This window comes from Pogoniulus pusillus, chromosome 22 (assembly GCF_015220805.1).
Source record: "Pogoniulus pusillus isolate bPogPus1 chromosome 22, bPogPus1.pri, whole genome shotgun sequence".
NCBI classification, from domain to species: domain Eukaryota; kingdom Metazoa; phylum Chordata; class Aves; order Piciformes; family Lybiidae; genus Pogoniulus; species Pogoniulus pusillus.
This window is the reverse complement of record NC_087285.1, coordinates 1,708,968-1,726,059: the sequence shown is the minus strand read 5'-3', so window position 1 is coordinate 1,726,059 and position 17,092 is coordinate 1,708,968. Positions and strand designations below refer to the sequence as shown.

Below are 17,092 nucleotides of genomic sequence, written 5' to 3'. Positions count from 1 at the left end.
CAGCTCGCTCGTCTCTTTTTGTCTGCGGATGCTGCAGAGCCTGGGCGGGGAGAGGAAGCTGCTGATCCGTGGTCAACACTGCCACCCAGCGTTGTCATCGGGAATAGCTCCCCTGCTTCGATGCCGCTGTTTCAGGCTTTGTTTTTTCCAGCTGCTCTCTTCGTGCCAAAGCGGAGGCAAAAGGCTGGTGCCATGGAGAGGCACCTACAGGAAAGTGTGCCACATCTCCTGAACTCACCACTCGACGAGAACGGCAGCGCTGCTTCCAGCATACATCACCCTAATTATATGGGTGTTTTTTTTAATAATATGTTTTGTAGCCCATGGCGCTCCAAAGACGTCCAATTTAAAAGCTTTTCTGTCCTGAACTCAGAGGCGTGTCCTACCCTGTCTCTTGCTGACCCTATATGGCACCGCAGTTAACATGTGTCACAGTTTACCACTCCTCTGAAACATTTTCCCAGCTGCACACATATCAAAACGCTACATCCTATTTGTACATTCTGAGTGTACACAGACCTTTCTCCTCGGGTCTTACTGCACAGGCTTAGAAATGGTTTCTAGGTCCTTGTTCTCAGAGGTCAAATCTGAACGCCTGTACCTGTGTGAGGACACACGGCCGACTGCTCTATCACACAAAGGCAGCCGGAGGAGGTAATTACGCTAAAAAGGAGGAGATAGCGCTGAGAATGGTAAAGAGCAGGGATTTAACGACGCCGAAAGATGTGCCATTAAGTGAACCATTCAAGTGTAAACTACAGGATGTTAAAAGGTAGATTTTGTAATTTTGGATTGTCAGAAAGGGTCCGATGGGAAAGAGCAAGTGATTAAGAGGTGTTTCGTGAGGTTCTTGGATTAGGTAAGGCTTACTCTAGGGTTTTACGACCACTAGCTTCAAAGTCAGTTAAGAGCGGACCTAGGAGGAACCATCGTTGTCAAACGGAGGTGAGAAGGAAGAGTGATCCAGTGAACTTCCTAGCATGAACCGGGGTCTGTGCATGGCGAGTGGATAAACTCCTCAGTATCAGGCACTCATGAGCAGTGAGAATCAACTTAGACTGCGATGGCTTCTGCCGAGTCAGCATCGACCTGTGGGAAATGCACAAGCAATGCACTGGAGAAGGGTTTAAGATCAGTCTAACTCTTAGACGACAAGAAGTGGAGGACAAAACTCCATTTAAAGTATTGTCAGGCCTGCTGGATAGAACAAAGAGGGGAGTGCTGGAATAAAATGCAAATGAATCTTGTGATGGTTTTAAATTAGAATGAATTAAAACTTGGTTTGCTTAGCTGAGTGGGAATGACAGTGCTTTGTGTGAAGGACTGGAGAGAGGAGACCTCTGATCACAAACTGAAACCAAACTTCACTTGAACCTTTGCTTAGCTGAAATGGAGAAGTACTGGGAGTCTTGTACAACACTCCTATAAACTGGACTAAACCCCTCATTCAAGACCTTCAAAGAAAGAAAGCAAGCATTCCATCCAAAGTTGTCAAAAGACAGATGAGTCCCAAGTGCTTCCCAGATAAGGTGGGAAGATGATGAATCTGTATTACTAGATAAAATTCAAAAGATGTTTTTTTCCAGTCATCCTAGATGAAGAACTAGACAAGGAGTCCTTGCATGTTGCATGGGCAGGCATGTGAACACCTCATGTAAGAGACTGATAGGCCTTAAAGACATTGGGAAACAGGTGAGGTGGGTTTGTCATGGGGGGTGTGGGCCCAGTTCAGGTTGAAATAAACCAACTCTGAGGCATTACCTGGGGTCTGAGCTCCATAGTCAAGGGCTAAGACTGGATCCAGTCACACCCAGTAACCTGAGAAGGAGTTTAAAAAGCAACAGGGTCCAGTCTGAATCTGATTTGTGATGAGTGTCTTCTTGAACTCTCTCGTAACATCCTTGCCTTTGCCATCTGCAGCTGGAGCTGTTGGGAGAGTTGCATCTTAACGCATTGTAGATACTTCTGCACTCATACAGGGGCCTTAAGCTCAGTGCTCAGAAAACCTGTAGAGGCCTGCCAACAGCTCCATGCTCCCCAGAATTGCCCTCAACACTCTATCATACCTGTCTCCAACCTGAAGGGATGTGCCTGATCACCCTTACCTCATCCAAGAGACAACAGGACAAAAACCCTCCCACTCTTTTGAGAACATTCACAGAGCTTTCCCAGAAACATCATCTCTTCAAAGACCACTGTCTCCACACAAGGATTTCAAGGGTTCTTTTTATTTCACTTCCACACACTGGGAGATCCTGATTTCCAAGGTTACGCTTTGGAACTGCAGCACAACACAGCATGATATTCCCTGTTACATACCCTTAATCAAACAATCTATTGTTACATCAGGGGTGACAGTGCTTCTGAAGAGGAACAGGTTAAGACAAGGCTTAGACAGAGTTCACACAGCAAAAGGAAAAGGGCAAAAAGGAGAATGCAAATGCTCTAATACCAACCTAGAAAACCATCCTGAGACAACTTTCCACCACCATCAAGAAGCCTCCAAATTCAGGAACTATAAACAGTTCAGAAATCAAATGCCTTTTTCCAAATTAATCTCCAATCTTTTCAGATGATTTTCTCTATAATCCACCCAGACACAAAGAATATTTTCCACAGCTCTAGATGGTTCCAGTCTATTGTCAGGTAATGCCACTGTGTCAAGCAAACAGGGCAGAGGCTCAGCTTGGCTGGACAGGCATCAACTCACGGAGCTCAAGAGGGAAAGGAATTGTATACTCTCTGGAATTAAGGTCAGATTAAGATAGCAGAGCTGCAGTCATTGTCTTTTTAAAGTCACTAGCAAGAGGAGGTCTAAAGAAAACATCAGACTGGTACTTCCTGAAGATTGCTGCTTGAGTAACAGAGGTGAAGTACTGGATGCATTCAGTCCATTTTTCCCTCACTTATTAGGTAGTTTTGATTGACCTTGAGTTGTCCACTGCTTTGAGTCAAAGGACCACAAGTGTGGGAACAGTGATATTTCATTTCTGAGTGATAAAATTGCACAGGATCAGCTGCATTGGTTGAATGTCTGCTGGTCCATGGGGCCTGATGGAGTTCATGCCAGTGTATGGGGTTCATCTCAGTATATGGAAAGTGCTGGAGAGGTTCCTGTTGAATGGAAACTAGTCAACGTTCTTCCAATTTATTATAAATGCATGAGAGAAGACCCAGGAAACTACAGTCCTGTTAGCCTGACCTCACATCCTGGAAACATTATGGAGAAGATCATGCTGGGTACAGCTGAAAGGGAAAGCCCTGATTTGATATTGTTCCTCACAACATCCTTCTGGACATGATGTCCAGCTGTGAGGTGAGCAGGTTCATGGTGTGCTTGATGAAGGACTGTCCAAAGTAGAGGTCTTAAAGAGTTGTAGTGAATGGGGCTCCATCTGGCTGGCAACCAGTCACTGGTGGTGTTCCTCAGGGCTCTTTCTATGGCCAGTTCTGTTCCATACATATATCAATAACCCACATGCAGGAGGCGAACACACCACTGTCAACTTTGCTGATGATACTGAAGTGGGAAGTGCTGTTGACTCTTAGAGGAAAATAGGCCTTGCAAAGGGATCTCAATAGCTTGGACCAATGAAGAATCATCAATGGCATGAAATGCACCAACTCCAAATGCCAGATTCTGCACCTGGGACAGAGTAAACCTGGGCACAAGTCTAAATGGGGAGAGGAATGGCTAGCGAGCAGCCCTGCAGGAAGGGATCTTGGGGTGCTGGTTGACAGCAGGTCCAAGACTTGTCAGCAGTGGTCTCTGGCAGCAAGAGTGCAAACAACATCCTGGTGAACATCGAACATCAAACACAGCATAACCAGCTGGTTAAAAAAGATTATAATCTTACCCTTTGATATAGGTGTGGCCTCACTTTGAGTACTGTATGTGGTTCTGGATGCCAATTTAAGAAGGATGTGAAGATACTGAAATGCACTCAGAGGAGGACAACAAATCTGGTGAAAGGGCAAGAAGAAATAGCCCGCGAGGACCTGCTAAGGGTTTGATTTTGTCTAGTTTGGAGAAAAGGAGGCTGACTGATGACCTCACTGCTCACTCACATCTTGATCTGTTTATGCATTAAAAAATACTTACAGTTTGCTAAGATGAACAAGGTTTGTGTGGCTTCAGGTGTCCAGTATCCAGAGTGATCTGGTGCATGAACCACAACTGTAGTTGTCATTCCTTGTAGGAATGGATGTAGTGTAGGAGTTTTCAGGTGGGTTTATGACATTAAACAAGGCTGTTTCCCCAATTCACAGCCTCAATCCAGTAGCCTTCATAGTGAAGCTGAGGGCAGCATCTCTCAGACCTCTCTTGTCTCAGAGAAGCTCACTCCACCTCGCTTGAGCTTCTAAGATTTCCAGGTTGCTCTCATTTTTCTTGTCAAAAAATCAACACAAAGTAATGGAATTGTTCCCAAAATCCTGCTTTTGTGATGGATATTTCCTCAGTGATGACTATGCCAAGTGATCCTGGAGACAGCACACTCACCCAAGGTAGATGAAAGTAGATTTATTGTTTTCAGTCATCAGGTAGCTGACACTTTAGAATTTGTAAGTAACAGCAAATATCACACGATTTAGAAATCATTATTGAAAGGGAAACAGAAAGGTTCTTGACACTATGCTCTATATTATACTCTATACTATATATTCTCTCTACTATAACAGTGCCTTATGTTGGTGGAAAATGTTTCTGTCCGATTTACTGCAGACCCTCAAACAACACACTTAATTTGCTAAGGTCTTATACACAAAGAGCTTGAAATGTTGATTTCAACCTCATGTTGTGAAACAAAAAGGCATACATTGCTTAATCTTGATCAAAGGCAAGTCTGTCAATGCCAGCTGTTTCTGATGCAATCAGCTTCTGCCTGTTATTAAACAACAGACCCTGAAGATGTGTTTGCCTGGGGCTGACCAGATTGCAGACAACTGAAGCACTGTTCCAGAGCCACACAGAAAGGAAACCAAACCATAAAATCTGTTACCTCGAAGATCTGATTTCAGTCTTCAGTATTTTCCTTTAGATTGAGAAGCAGGAGCAGTCTCACAAACGTGCAACAAGACCAGGTGCAATCAGGCATGCAACACAGTCATCCTCCATCCATGTCACATTTACAGAACTCCTACATGAGTGAAGTAGTGCTCAGGAGGGGAGGAGGTTTTGCTCTCTCTGAGAGAAGACTTCCACCTCTCTGGTACTTTTTAGTGGGTGTTTGGTCTCTTTGTTCTCTTTTCTGTCTGAGGACATTAGTCAGTGAGGACGAGCTTGTGTTTCTCCTTACTTACTGATGGGTGAGACAAGGGTTTTGGTCAGAACTGACATTTAACTCCATTCCACTGTTTACAGTAGAAGTTTCTTCAGTGGGTTTGGGACCTGTGTCTTCAAAGAGTGGACCTCTGCCCTGCAAGGGAGAGACAAGACAGGCTGTGGAAGGTAAGCACGGATCAAGAAGAAGCTTAAGGGGCACATCTGAGATCACTGCATCAGTGACATCACCCTTTTTCACCCAGAGCCAAAAAGGAGGTTAGACCAGGTGCTGGGTCTCTGACCTGAACTGGGTAAACCTAAAAGCAGAAACTCTCCTTCACTGTGGACATCACAAAGGCACTGCTGTGAACGCTTCATGAGTCAGAGAGGTTGATATAATAGAGCAAGAACCCAAAACAAAACCACTTTTTGACAGATAGCAAATGCAGCTTCATTATAGTCCAAGACAGGTTATGGGGGACCATAAATTAATATTTATAAGCCTTCATCCCCATATATATTCATTGGCTGGATCCTTGTGAAGTTCCAAATCAGTCCATGGACACTACTGAAACCAAGAGAGGAACAGCATCTGATTCCTTACTATCTCTTCTCTTCCTCGTGCCTTCTGAACGACTGGACTACAGAGAAGGTCTCAAACACAACTCACTTCAAGCAGTACTGGAAAGAGAACTGTCAGTACTGTACAGGATTACCTGGCTGGGGCAGGAAGGGACTAGCATGGTGACTGTGTCACCAATAATGTTTATGGAAGGGGCAGAGTTATAAAGCAATTTCATTGGAGAGAAACTCACCTCCATGGCCTCCAGTAGTTTGTCATACAATTTAGCTCACTGCTGTCACTATCCTCTGGGATGGCTCTTGGCAGCACCACACAGAATCCCTTAAGAGCAGTGCAGGTGTGCTGTCAGCGATGCATCACCTCTTTGCACTGCTGTCCTGCTGGTTCTCATCGATATGGAATAGAAGCACCACATTCCCAGTGCTGCTGATTCCAAGAGGGTGTACCCCTAGGAGTGGTCTCATTCCTACTCTGGACCCCTTTGACCTTTAATCACTGTGTGGACAGGATCCACTATGGTGGCTCATACATCCATAAACCTACTGATAATATACTCAAATTTAACCAAGAATCCACTGTAGTGAGTATGAAGACTTGATCAGAGACACAGCTGGATAAAGAAGGGAGGGGTTAAAAAGTACCAGGCTCAGCTGAGACCCACCCTCCTGAAGGCACCTGCCACCTGCTCTGAGACACTCTCTACTCTTCCACTTTCTGGCCCCACTGCATCAGTTATGAACCATCGAGACTGAGTCAAACGAGAAACATCACCCCTACGCTTTTCCTTTCCTGCTTCCCTCAGCACCCTCAGATTTCTCACCTGTGAAGCAGAATCCGTTCTTTCTCCGATGGCAGATGCCTCTTGGGAGCACACCGAGCTCGGCTGTGGGGCCGAGCCAGAAGGCATCCCAGCGGGGAAGCAGGGCAAGAGGGGTCCGAGGAAGTGAAAGTCGCTGCTCAGGGTGCCGGCGGCCAAGCAGACGTCGTAGACCAGGCTGCGGGGAAGGGAGCCCGCGTCGCTGTCGGCCACAGCCGTCGGGAAGGTGGGCAAGGGCTCGGCGCGCTTGCGCCGGTCCCGCCGCAGCTTCGTGAGCAGCGCGGCCAGGCCGGTGGCCAGGCAGAGCGCGGAGACGCAGGCCAGGCAGGCGATGAGGTAGAGCGTGAGCGTGTGGTCGGGCTCGTGGGGCGGCGGGTCGTGGGCGAGGCTTGCGTGGGCGTCGGAGAAGTCGCGGAGCAGGGCGACGGCGAGGGTGGCGCTGGCCGAGCGCGGCGGCTGGCCGCGGTCTCGCACGAGCACGACGAGGCTGTGTCGGGGCGCGTCGCGCTCGGCCACGGCCCTGGCCGTGCGCAGCTCGCCGCTGTGCGGCCCGAGGCGGAAGAGCCCCGGCTCCGTGGCCTTGGCCAGCTCGTACGACAGCCAGGCGTTCTGGCCCGCGTCCGCGTCCACCGCCACCACCTTGGCCACCAGGTAGCCCGCCGGCGCCCAGCGCGGCACCAGCTCGCCCGCGCCCGCGCCGCTCTCGCCGCCCGGGTGCAGCACCACCGGCGCGTTGTCGTTCTCGTCGCGCACCAGCACGCGCAGCACCGCCTGCGCGCTCAGCGCCGGCCAGCCGCCGTCCGTGGCGCGCACCCGCACCTCCAAGGCGCGCAGCCGCTCGTAGTCCAGCGCCCGCACCACGTACACCTCGCCGCTCTCCGCGTTCACCGACAGCGCGGGCTGCTCCGCGCCCTCCCCGCGCACCAGCGCGTACTGCACGCGCGCGTTGCTGCCCGCGTCCGCGTCGCTCGCCTGCACGCGCCCGATGCGCACCATCGGCCTGTTGTTCTCCGTCACCCACAGGCTGTACAGCTCCTGGCTGAAGGCGGGGGCGTTGTCGTTCACGTCCCCCACCTGCACCCACAGGCTTTCAAGGGCGCTCAGGCGCGGCTGGCCCCAGTCCGTCGCTCGGATGCTGAGGTTGTACTCTGCCCTCGTCTCCCTGTCCAGCGCCGCGCTGGTTCTCAGCTCGTAGAAATTGTCGAAAGTGGGTGTGAGAGTGAAGGGCAAATCTCCCTCGATGGTGCACTCCGTCCTACCGTTGTCGCCTGAGTCCCTGTCGCGCACGCTGAAGAGTGCCACCAGGGTGCGTGGCGGAGCGTCCTCGGGAATGGAGGCAGTGTGTGAGGTCAGCTGTATCTCCGGGGCATTGTCGTTGATGTCCACGACCTCCACCAGAACTTTGCAATGAGTAGACAGACCCCCGCCGTCGGAGGCTCTCACCATCAGCTCGTGGGTTTTCATTTCCTCGAAGTCCAGTTTTCCAGCCACTCGGATCTCTCCCGTGTCAGGATTCAGATCAAAAAGCTGCTGCGTCCCGTCCGATACCTCAGTTAGAGCGTACTGCACTTTCCCGTAGGACCCTTCGTCGGGATCGGTGGCCACAACTCTGACCACCAGCTGCCCCTGGGGGGTGTTCTCGACCAGGCGCACGTCGTATATCTCCCGACTGAAAACTGGGATATTGTCATTGGCATCCATCACGACTATACGAACCTGTGCCGTGCCAGACCTGGGTGGGGAGCCCCCGTCGGTGGCAGTCAGTAATAAGTTCAACTCCGGCTGCTCTTCGCGGTCCAACTGCCGTTCTAAGATGAGCTCTGCATATTTTGTTCTATCCGTCTTTGTTTTGAGAGTGAGCGAGAAATGCGAATTGGACTTTAGGCTGTAATTCTGCAAGCCGTTTGTGCCCACATCCCTGTCACGTGCGCTTTCTAGAGGGAAACGATACCCTGGAGGTGTCGTTTCGAGAATCTCTAAAACCATTTCCTTGTTGGTGAACACAGGGGAATTGTCGTTCACGTCAACAACCTCCACCTCCCCTCGGAACAGCTCCAACGGGTTGTCAAGGAACACCTTAAAGAAGAGGGCGCAGGTCTCGCTCTGCGGACAGATCTCCTCTCGGTCCAGAGACTCCGTGGCCGTCAGCACTCCGCTGCTCGGGTTCAGGCGGAAAAGCTGCTGGCTCCCCTCGGACACAACGCGCGCCTTGCGAGCCGCCAGCTGGCTCGGAGCAAGCCCCAGGTCCTGCGCGATATTGCCCACCAACGAGTCCCTCTCCATCTCCTCCGGCAGAGAATAGCGGAGGCTTTCGGCCGCGCTCTGCCACACGCAAACGCACAGAAGGAAGACGATCACTTGCCTGGGGCTTCCTCCGCTCCGTCTCCCGTTCCACGCCATTCCTCTCCACAAAGGATAGACAGTGTCCTCCCTGCTTGCCGGCATTTGCAAGCAGCGTCCAAGGAGGAGCTGTGTTTGTCAGGAATGGAGGGGAAGGACTTCTGCAAGCTCCCGAGCGGTCCCGCTGTGTGTCTCTCCGCCCTTCCCTAGCAGCTCCTTTTGTCTGCCGTTGCTGCAGAGCCTGGGCGGGGAGAGGAAGCTGCCGATCCGTGGTCAACACTGCCACCCAGCGTCGGCAGCGGGAATGGTTCATCTGTTTCCAGCCGGCGTTGCTGCTTTGAACTTTTCTTCTTGCGGCTGCTCTCTGTGACAAAGCGGAGGTTAAAGGCGAGTGCCAGGGCGAAATTCCAAAAGCACAGTCTTCCCTGTGACCCGAGCTCAACGCTACACGATAATGGCAATACTGTTTCTACGATATGTCACCCTAATTCTGTTTAAAAAAGAGATTGTGTATCACTCGTTGGCCAAAAGCCTGCAAATTACACCTTTTTTTTTGGTCCTCAATCGGAAAGGATTGTTCTCCCCTGCCGCCTGCTGAGCCTGGCGCCCGGAACAAGATGTCTTACTTTCTAAGTAATTTGTGCAATATGTCCCTAGGCGCACCAAACACTGAAACCCTGCAAACTGTTCTGGGGGAACACAGATTTTTCTCCTCTGATGTTACTATACGGACTTAAAAACGGCTTCCAGATCCCTGCTCTCAGAATTGAAATCAGCTTTTGTACCTGTGTTAAGGGCATGCGGCCAAAACAAGGAATCAAAAGAGGAGGTCATAAATTCATGTCTTCCACCCACAAAATTTAAAGAATAGGAGTTAATGGATGCAACAGAAAAGCGCAGGGATCTAAGGACATTGATGGCCATTACAGGATCCACTGAAAAGCGCAGGGATCTAAGGACATTGATGGCCATTACAGGATCCACTGAAGTTCAGACAGAAACTTTGTAAAGGATAAGAGGCAAAATAATTTAATCTTGGACTACCAGAGAGGGTGTGATTGGAGAGACAGAAGGAGATGTTTGGCATGGTTTTAAGAATAGGTAAACCTAATTAAGGGAATTTTAGAAAGAAGATTAAAGTCAGTCAGGAGTGGACATAAGAGGTGGAATCATGGGGACATTAAGGTTGGAGAGAAGAGTGAATCTTCAAACCTTGTGCAGACCAGGGTCTGTCAATGGCAATCAGGAAAAAAAAGTTTCAGACACTCATCACCAACTTTGAGAACTGATTTAGATTACAACTGCTTCTGTAGAGCCAGCACTGACCTCCTGGAAACACATAGAACGTGCTGGAGAAGCACTTAAGACCAGTCTAACTCTTAAACAAAAGAAGTGGAAGATGTAACTCCACTTAAAATGTCAGGTCTGCTGGATAGAGCAAAGGAGAGACTAGTTCATACCAGAATGAATGTTGTAAGCTTTGAAACTTAGGTTAAGTTGACTCTTGTTTTGCACAACTAAATGTGAGTGACTGTGCTTAGCATAAGAGACTGAAGAGGTGAGGACTCAGGCTAGAAATGAAAACTCAGTTTCGGTTGCATCGTTGCTTAGTTACAATGAAGTCTTGCACAATGCTATTAGTTAATATTGGATTAAACCAGCTAATTCAGGAAAAAAACTTCAAAAAAGAAAGAAACCATTCCATCTGAAGCCCCCAGAAGACAAATGAGTCCAAGGTGCCTCCCAGATAAGGTGGGAGGATGAGGAAATTACGTGAGTTCAGAAAACTCAGAAGATGTTTCTCCAGCCGTCGTAGATGAGGAACAGCAACTAACCAGGTGATTGTACACAGGTGTGTATGAACATGAGAGATTGTGAGACCTTAAGAGGCAGAGGAAAATATGTGAGAGGGTTTTGTCATGGGAGAGGTGCTCCCAGTTCAGGCTGAAATAAACCAACTCTGTCCTATAACTTGGGTTCCAATCTTTTCTTTATAGTCTGCAGCCAAGACTGGATCCAATCATGCTCAGACTGCACTCTGAGAAGGAGTTTAGAAAGTACAGGGGTTCAGTGTGAACCTTGTGATTTGTCAGAAGCATCTTCTTGGACTTTCCTGTACCATCTTCACATTTTCCATCTGCAGCTGGATGTGTTGGAAGAGTTCAAACCTCACTCTTGCAGTCTCACCACTATGCAGAGATATTGCACATTCAAGGCCCCTCTTAGAGAAGCCAGAAGCTCAGCACTCAGAAGGCCCACAGAGGCCTGCCAGCAATTACTTGCTAACAACACATGGATCCTGGTTCCAATGTCTTTGGAACTGCAGCACAACACAGTGTGAGGGTTTCACAATATTCCATGCCACACACCTGCATTCAAACAACCCATTATTACACAATGGGATGCCAGTCTTGAGGAGAAATAGGAAAGACAAGGTTCAAACACAGCTCACAGAGCAGGAGGAGAAAGGGCAAAATGCTCTCCATCCTCAACCAAGGGTCTTTGAAGAATGGGCAGCTCCCTGCTGTGGTGGAGGGTTGCAAAGCCCTCTTGCAAAGCCCTCATTTGGACAGAATTGTGGCTCAAAGGACCATCAATCACAGGGTCAAAACCTTGCGCCGCCGCTGCATGACTACAGCCACAGCACCAGCTGCTGCTCTTAGCTGTGGGAGAATTTCTCCTGCAGCGAGGCAAAAGCTGTAAACATGAGATTTTGTTATGGGAAAAGGACCTTGAGTTAGGAGGCACTGTGAGCACCCCACACACAGCTGCTGGGGACTGACCCTGCCAGCCTCTCGGGGTGGGACCACAGGTTGTTTTTATAAGTAATAACCTATCTGTGCCTTACACATAACTTTGAGCCAATCGGTATTGTTCACTTGTGCCTGCATCAGTTTGGCTGGATACACCTTCCTCTGAACACTATTTAAGACGTTGCATTGCCCTAATAAGGGGGCACTCACACGGGCACTCGTACAGGCATTCACACTAGCAAGCAGCTCTCACACACACCACACCGCATCGCGCTGCACGGCACTGATGGAACTGATCGCATTCGTCAGCGCCCCGATCCGCGCCTCACCAGCCTCGGACACCAGCGCCCAGCTTGGCTCGTATCCACAGAAGCATAGACTGCACACCTCAGTCCATGATATTTGGGACCTTTCAAACTGACTCCAGCCAGTGAGTAACTGAGGAACTCGATCTAAGCCAGAATAATCTCTCAATAAGCTTACCGGTGGAACTCTCAAGCCACAGACTCTCTTCCTAAATGTTTTCAAATCTTTGCTCAATTCCTAATTCGTTATTCATAGACATTCTGTAAAATGTAATCTCTCAACCGCAGACAAAGAACTTGTGAGCAGTAGTCGTAAATAAGTTTAGGGAGGGGGAACTCCTAGTATATATAATATTAAATCTTTTAATCTCTTAAAAAAAAAAATCAGCCTCGTATTTCATTTCCCCAAAACCCAGACAAACTCCTCCACAACACCTGCTGACTGGAACTAGCCAGTGTTCTTCCAATGTACAAGATGATCATAAGGGAAGATCCTGGAATCCACATATCTCTTAGTCTGACCATACTGGAGACAGTATTGTGATCATCCTGAACCTTACTGAAAAGCATTTTACGTGCAATGTCATCATTAGGTCTGGTCAACACCAGAAGGTCCTGTTTAATTTCATATCCTTCTATGATAAGGTCACCTGCCTAGTGGACTGGGGGAAGGTGGTGGGTGTATTTTTCCTGTATCTTTGTAAGGCTTTTGGTACTGTCCTTCACAGCATCCTTCTGGGCATGTCCAACAGTGATGTGAGTAGCTTGATGAAGAAATGGCTCAAAGTCAGGAAACTGAAAGGGTCATAGTGAGTGGACAGCAACATCTGGTTGGCAACCAGTCATGAGTTGTGTTTAGTCTTGAGAAGAGAAAGTTGAAAGGGATCTTACCAATGTCTATAAATATCTGAAGGGTGGGTGTCAACATGAAGGCTCTTTTTGGTGGTGCCCAGCAACAAGACAAACAACAACAGATATAAACTGAAACCCAAGAATTTCCACCTCAAGAGGAGGAGAAACTTCTTTACTGTGATGTTGACAGAGCACTGGGTCAGACTACCCAGGAAGATTGTGGAGTGTTCTTCTCTGGAGGTTTTTAAAACCCACCTAGGTGCATTCTTGAGTGGTCTGGCTTAGATGATCCTGCTTTGGCAATGGGGTTGGACTGGATGATCTCTAGAGGTCACTTCAAACCCCTAACATTCTAGGATTCTATTCTTGTCCGTTCAGTACATGTACAAAAATGATCTGGATGCAGAAGCTGAATTCACCATTAGCAGCTTTCCTGATGATACCATAAGGGGAGGGTTTGTTGAATGTCTTGGAGAACAAGAGGCCTTGCAGTGCACTTTGGAACATTGGGGAATCATCAATGGCATGAAATGTCACCCATGAGCCCTGGCAGACAGGAGGGCAAACTACATCTTGGAGTGCAGCAAACATGATATGATGAGCCAGTCAAAAGTGATTATCCCACTGTATTCAGATCGATGCAGCCTGACTCTGAGCCCTGTGTGTGACTCTGGGCCCCACCACTGACAGCAGAATGCATCCAGAGAAGGTGCTGACATCTTCTTCCTCATCTCCAGTGAACAGATGCAAGGGATATGGTTCAAAGATGCACCAGAGGAGGTTTAAGCCTTGAAATTATGAAGCATGTCTTTAGAAAGAAGTTGGTTGAACACTGAAACAGACTTCCTAGAGAAGTGTTTGGTGCTCTAAGCTGGACGGTGTTTAGGAGACATTGGGCAATGCCTTCAAAGATATGTTTTAACTTGTGGTCAGCCCTGAAGTGGGCAGGCAGATAGGCAATGTTATTTTTTTAAGACATAAGAAAGTTGTATGTCATATGATGTAAGAAAGACCTGCTCTATTCTATCCTATCCTATTCCATTTCCCTCCACTCCACTATTCTATTCTAACCTATTTTATTCTGTCCTATCCTATTCCATTCTATTCTATTCCATTCTGTTTTACCCCACTCCACTATTCTATTCTATTCCATTCCTTTCCCTCCACTCTACTGTTCTATTCTATCCTATTCTAGTCTATCCTATCTTACTCAATTCCATTTTCCTCCACTCCACTGCTCTATCCTATTCTATTCTGTCCTGTTTCCCTCCACTATTCTATTCTCCCCTATCCTATTCTATTCTGTCCTGTTTCCCTCCACTATTCTTTTCCACTCTATTCTATCCTATCCCGCTTCCCTCCACTATTCTTTTCCACTCTATTCTATCCTATCCCGCTTCCCTCCACTTCTCTATTCTATGTTATTCTATGCTATCCTATTCTATTCTATGCTATTCCATTCGATTCTAATTCTTCATCCTGCACTGGGAGAGGGGCTGGACTACATGATCTCTTTGGGTCCCTTCCAACCCCTTGCATTCTGTGATCCTGTTATTCTATTCCATTCTATTCTGTTCCATTCCATTCCAATTCTTCATCCTGCTCTGGGAGAGAGATTGGACTCAATGATTTCTCTGGGCCCCTTCCAACACCTGTGATCCTGTGAATCTATTCCATTCTATTCTGTTACAACACGATTAATGCTGTTGTATTTCCAGGACAGTCCCAAGGCTTCCCTGCCCTTACACATGAGCAAAAGGAAGATTTCACACATTTCATAGCTCTCACGAAGCTGCTGTACTGAAAAAGACAAAATAACTTTCTTGCCTGCTGATCTGGAATTGAGTGCACAGCAGTGGCTGGATGTTAGCAGCTCCCTGCTTCACTGGGAATCCTTAGTGTAGGTTATACAGAAACACGACAGCGGTGCAGACAGAGTGACCAGAAGATAAAGCACACAAGAGCCCACGTGTTTCAGACAGAGACATCTGGAACCCACAGAAGAAACAGTCCCATGCTTGTGCCGCATTGTGACAGAGTACTCACAATTCCTTCCTTTCCTGAGCTATAATGAGGGCTTTGTGCAGCTCAGTGAGCAGGTGATTTGTCTGTTGGACCTTGCCACTGCATCACAGCACAAGATGTTCAGAATCTTGTCTCAGAGCACCTGGAACTAACCCCTCTTGAGGCATTTCAGAAATGGCTGTAGAAGAGCCAAACTATTGCCTGAGGCAGTGAACCTTTAGCTTCACTCGTTTGGTTGGATTTTTGTGGTAGGAGACAACTTTTCTCCCGACTTAAAATTTGACTATAGCCAGTGATGTTGTTTATGGATGAAAACATCTTCTCGAGAAAACATCATCGTGTGCTGTAGCCTGGATCCCTTCCCGTTGTGCCTTCCTTAAGGCATGAAGCCTCTGGCTGTGAGTGGCTCGATGCTAGTGAGTGGAAAGACTGTTGGGTTGTTCCACAGAAAATGCCCCTCGATTTGTTTCACTTAATTCACAGCATCTAAGGCTGAGAGCCACCGAGAAGGGGGTGGGGCCAGCATCCCTATGACACCAGCTTGGCTTCGAGAATTTCTAAGCACATTCCGCCAGCTTCTGAGAAGCTCCTGCTTCTAGGTCTGGTTTTCCTTCCATAAAATCCACTCCAATGGCACAAACTTCCTTACAAAATCCTCAAAGACGACTGGGACAAGTGATCTTCCAGACAGCACACAGGGCCAGAGGAAATGCAAGCAGTTTTTATTGTTTCTTCTTACCAGACATTTGACTCTTAAAGGTGTGTGAGTGACAGTAATTACTGCATGACTTTATAGCCCATTAGTGGTTAATGAAAGGAAAGCAGAAAGCTTATTGGTGCCTTATACTCTACAGTGCCCTAAAATCCTTGTAAAAGCCTATTTTAATGCAAAAAAGAATGCTATTAAATCCCTACAACCTTACACACAAAAACCAAAACAAAACAAAACAAAACAAAACAAAAACCTTGAAATGTCCATTTCAACTTTACAACATAAAAAGCAAGCATACATTGCTCAAATCCCACTCTTTAGAGTCAGTGGAACCTGTGAACTTCTGCTCAGAGAAGTATGCCAGTGTCAGCTGTGCCTAACACTTTTGGCTTCTGCCTGTTATTAACAGTTCGTTGCAAGCTCTACTGAATTCTGCTGAAGATCTGTTTGCCAGCTTTGACCAGACTGCAGAAAATCCAGACACTGTTACAGATTCCTCTGCTTTGAACAAAATACAAAGCCCAAACAAACACCCCAAAAACCCCAACTCCCCCCAAAACCAAACAACAATAAAAACCCAACCCCTATTCCACACCCCCACCCCCCCGCAAAAAAAAAAAAAAGAAAAATAAAGAAAATAGAAAAGAAAAGAGAAGAAAAGAGAAGAAAAGAGAACAGAGAGGAAAGGAAAGGAAAGGAAAGGAAAGGAAAGGAAAGGAAAGGAAAGGAAAGGAAAGGAAAGGAAAGGAAAGGAAAGGAAAGGAAAGGAAAGGAAAGGAAAGGAAAGGAAAGGAAAGGAAAGGAAAGGAAAGGAAAGGAAAGGAAAGGAAAGGAAAGGAAAGGAAAGGAAAGGAAAGGAGAAAGGGGAAAGGGGAAAGGGGAAAGGGGAAAGGGGAAAGGGGAAAGGGGAAAGGGGAAAGGGGAAAGGGGAAAGGGGAAAGGGGAAAGGGGAAAGGGGAAAGGGGAAAGGGGAAAGGGGAAAGGGGAAAGGGGAAAGGGGAAAGGGGAAAGGGGAAAGGGGAAAGGGGAAAGGGGAAAGGGGAAAGGGGAAAGGGGAAAGGGGAAAGGGGAAAGGGGAAAGGGGAAAGGGGAAAGGGGAAAGGGGAAAGGGGAAAGGGGAAAGGGGAAAGGGGAAAGGGGAAAGGGGAAAGGGGAAAGGGAAAGGAAAGGAAAGGAAAGGAAAGGAAAGGAAAGGAAAGGAAAGGAAAGGAAAGGAAAGGAAAGGAAAGGAAGGAAAGGAAAGGAAAGGAAAGGAAAGGAAAGGAAAGGAAAGGAAAGGGAAAAGAAAAGGAAAGGGAAAAGGAAAGGGAAAAGGAAAGGGAAAAGGAAAGGGAAAAGAAAAGGGAAAAGAAAAGGGAAAAGAAAAGGGAAAAGAAAAGGGAAAAGAAAAGGGAAAAGAAAAGGGAAAAGAAAAGGGAAAAGAAAAGGGAAAAGAAAAGGGA

At 47.7% G+C, this 17,092-nt stretch overlaps 1 protein-coding gene across 1 annotated transcript; it reads right to left on the bottom strand.

The window, feature by feature from the left end:
• Nucleotides 1–4,825: 4,825 nt before the first annotated feature.
• Nucleotides 4,826–9,218, bottom strand: LOC135185077 (protocadherin beta-16-like). Its single transcript, XM_064161406.1, has 2 exons — nucleotides 6,667–9,218; nucleotides 4,826–5,417 (listed from the first exon to the last, which is right to left on the bottom strand). The coding sequence occupies exons 1-2, from the start codon at nucleotides 9,106–9,108 to the stop codon at nucleotides 5,298–5,300; spliced, it is 2,562 nt and encodes an 853-aa protein (XP_064017476.1). The 5' UTR covers nucleotides 9,109–9,218; the 3' UTR covers nucleotides 4,826–5,297.
• Nucleotides 9,219–17,092: the final 7,874 nt, after the last annotated feature.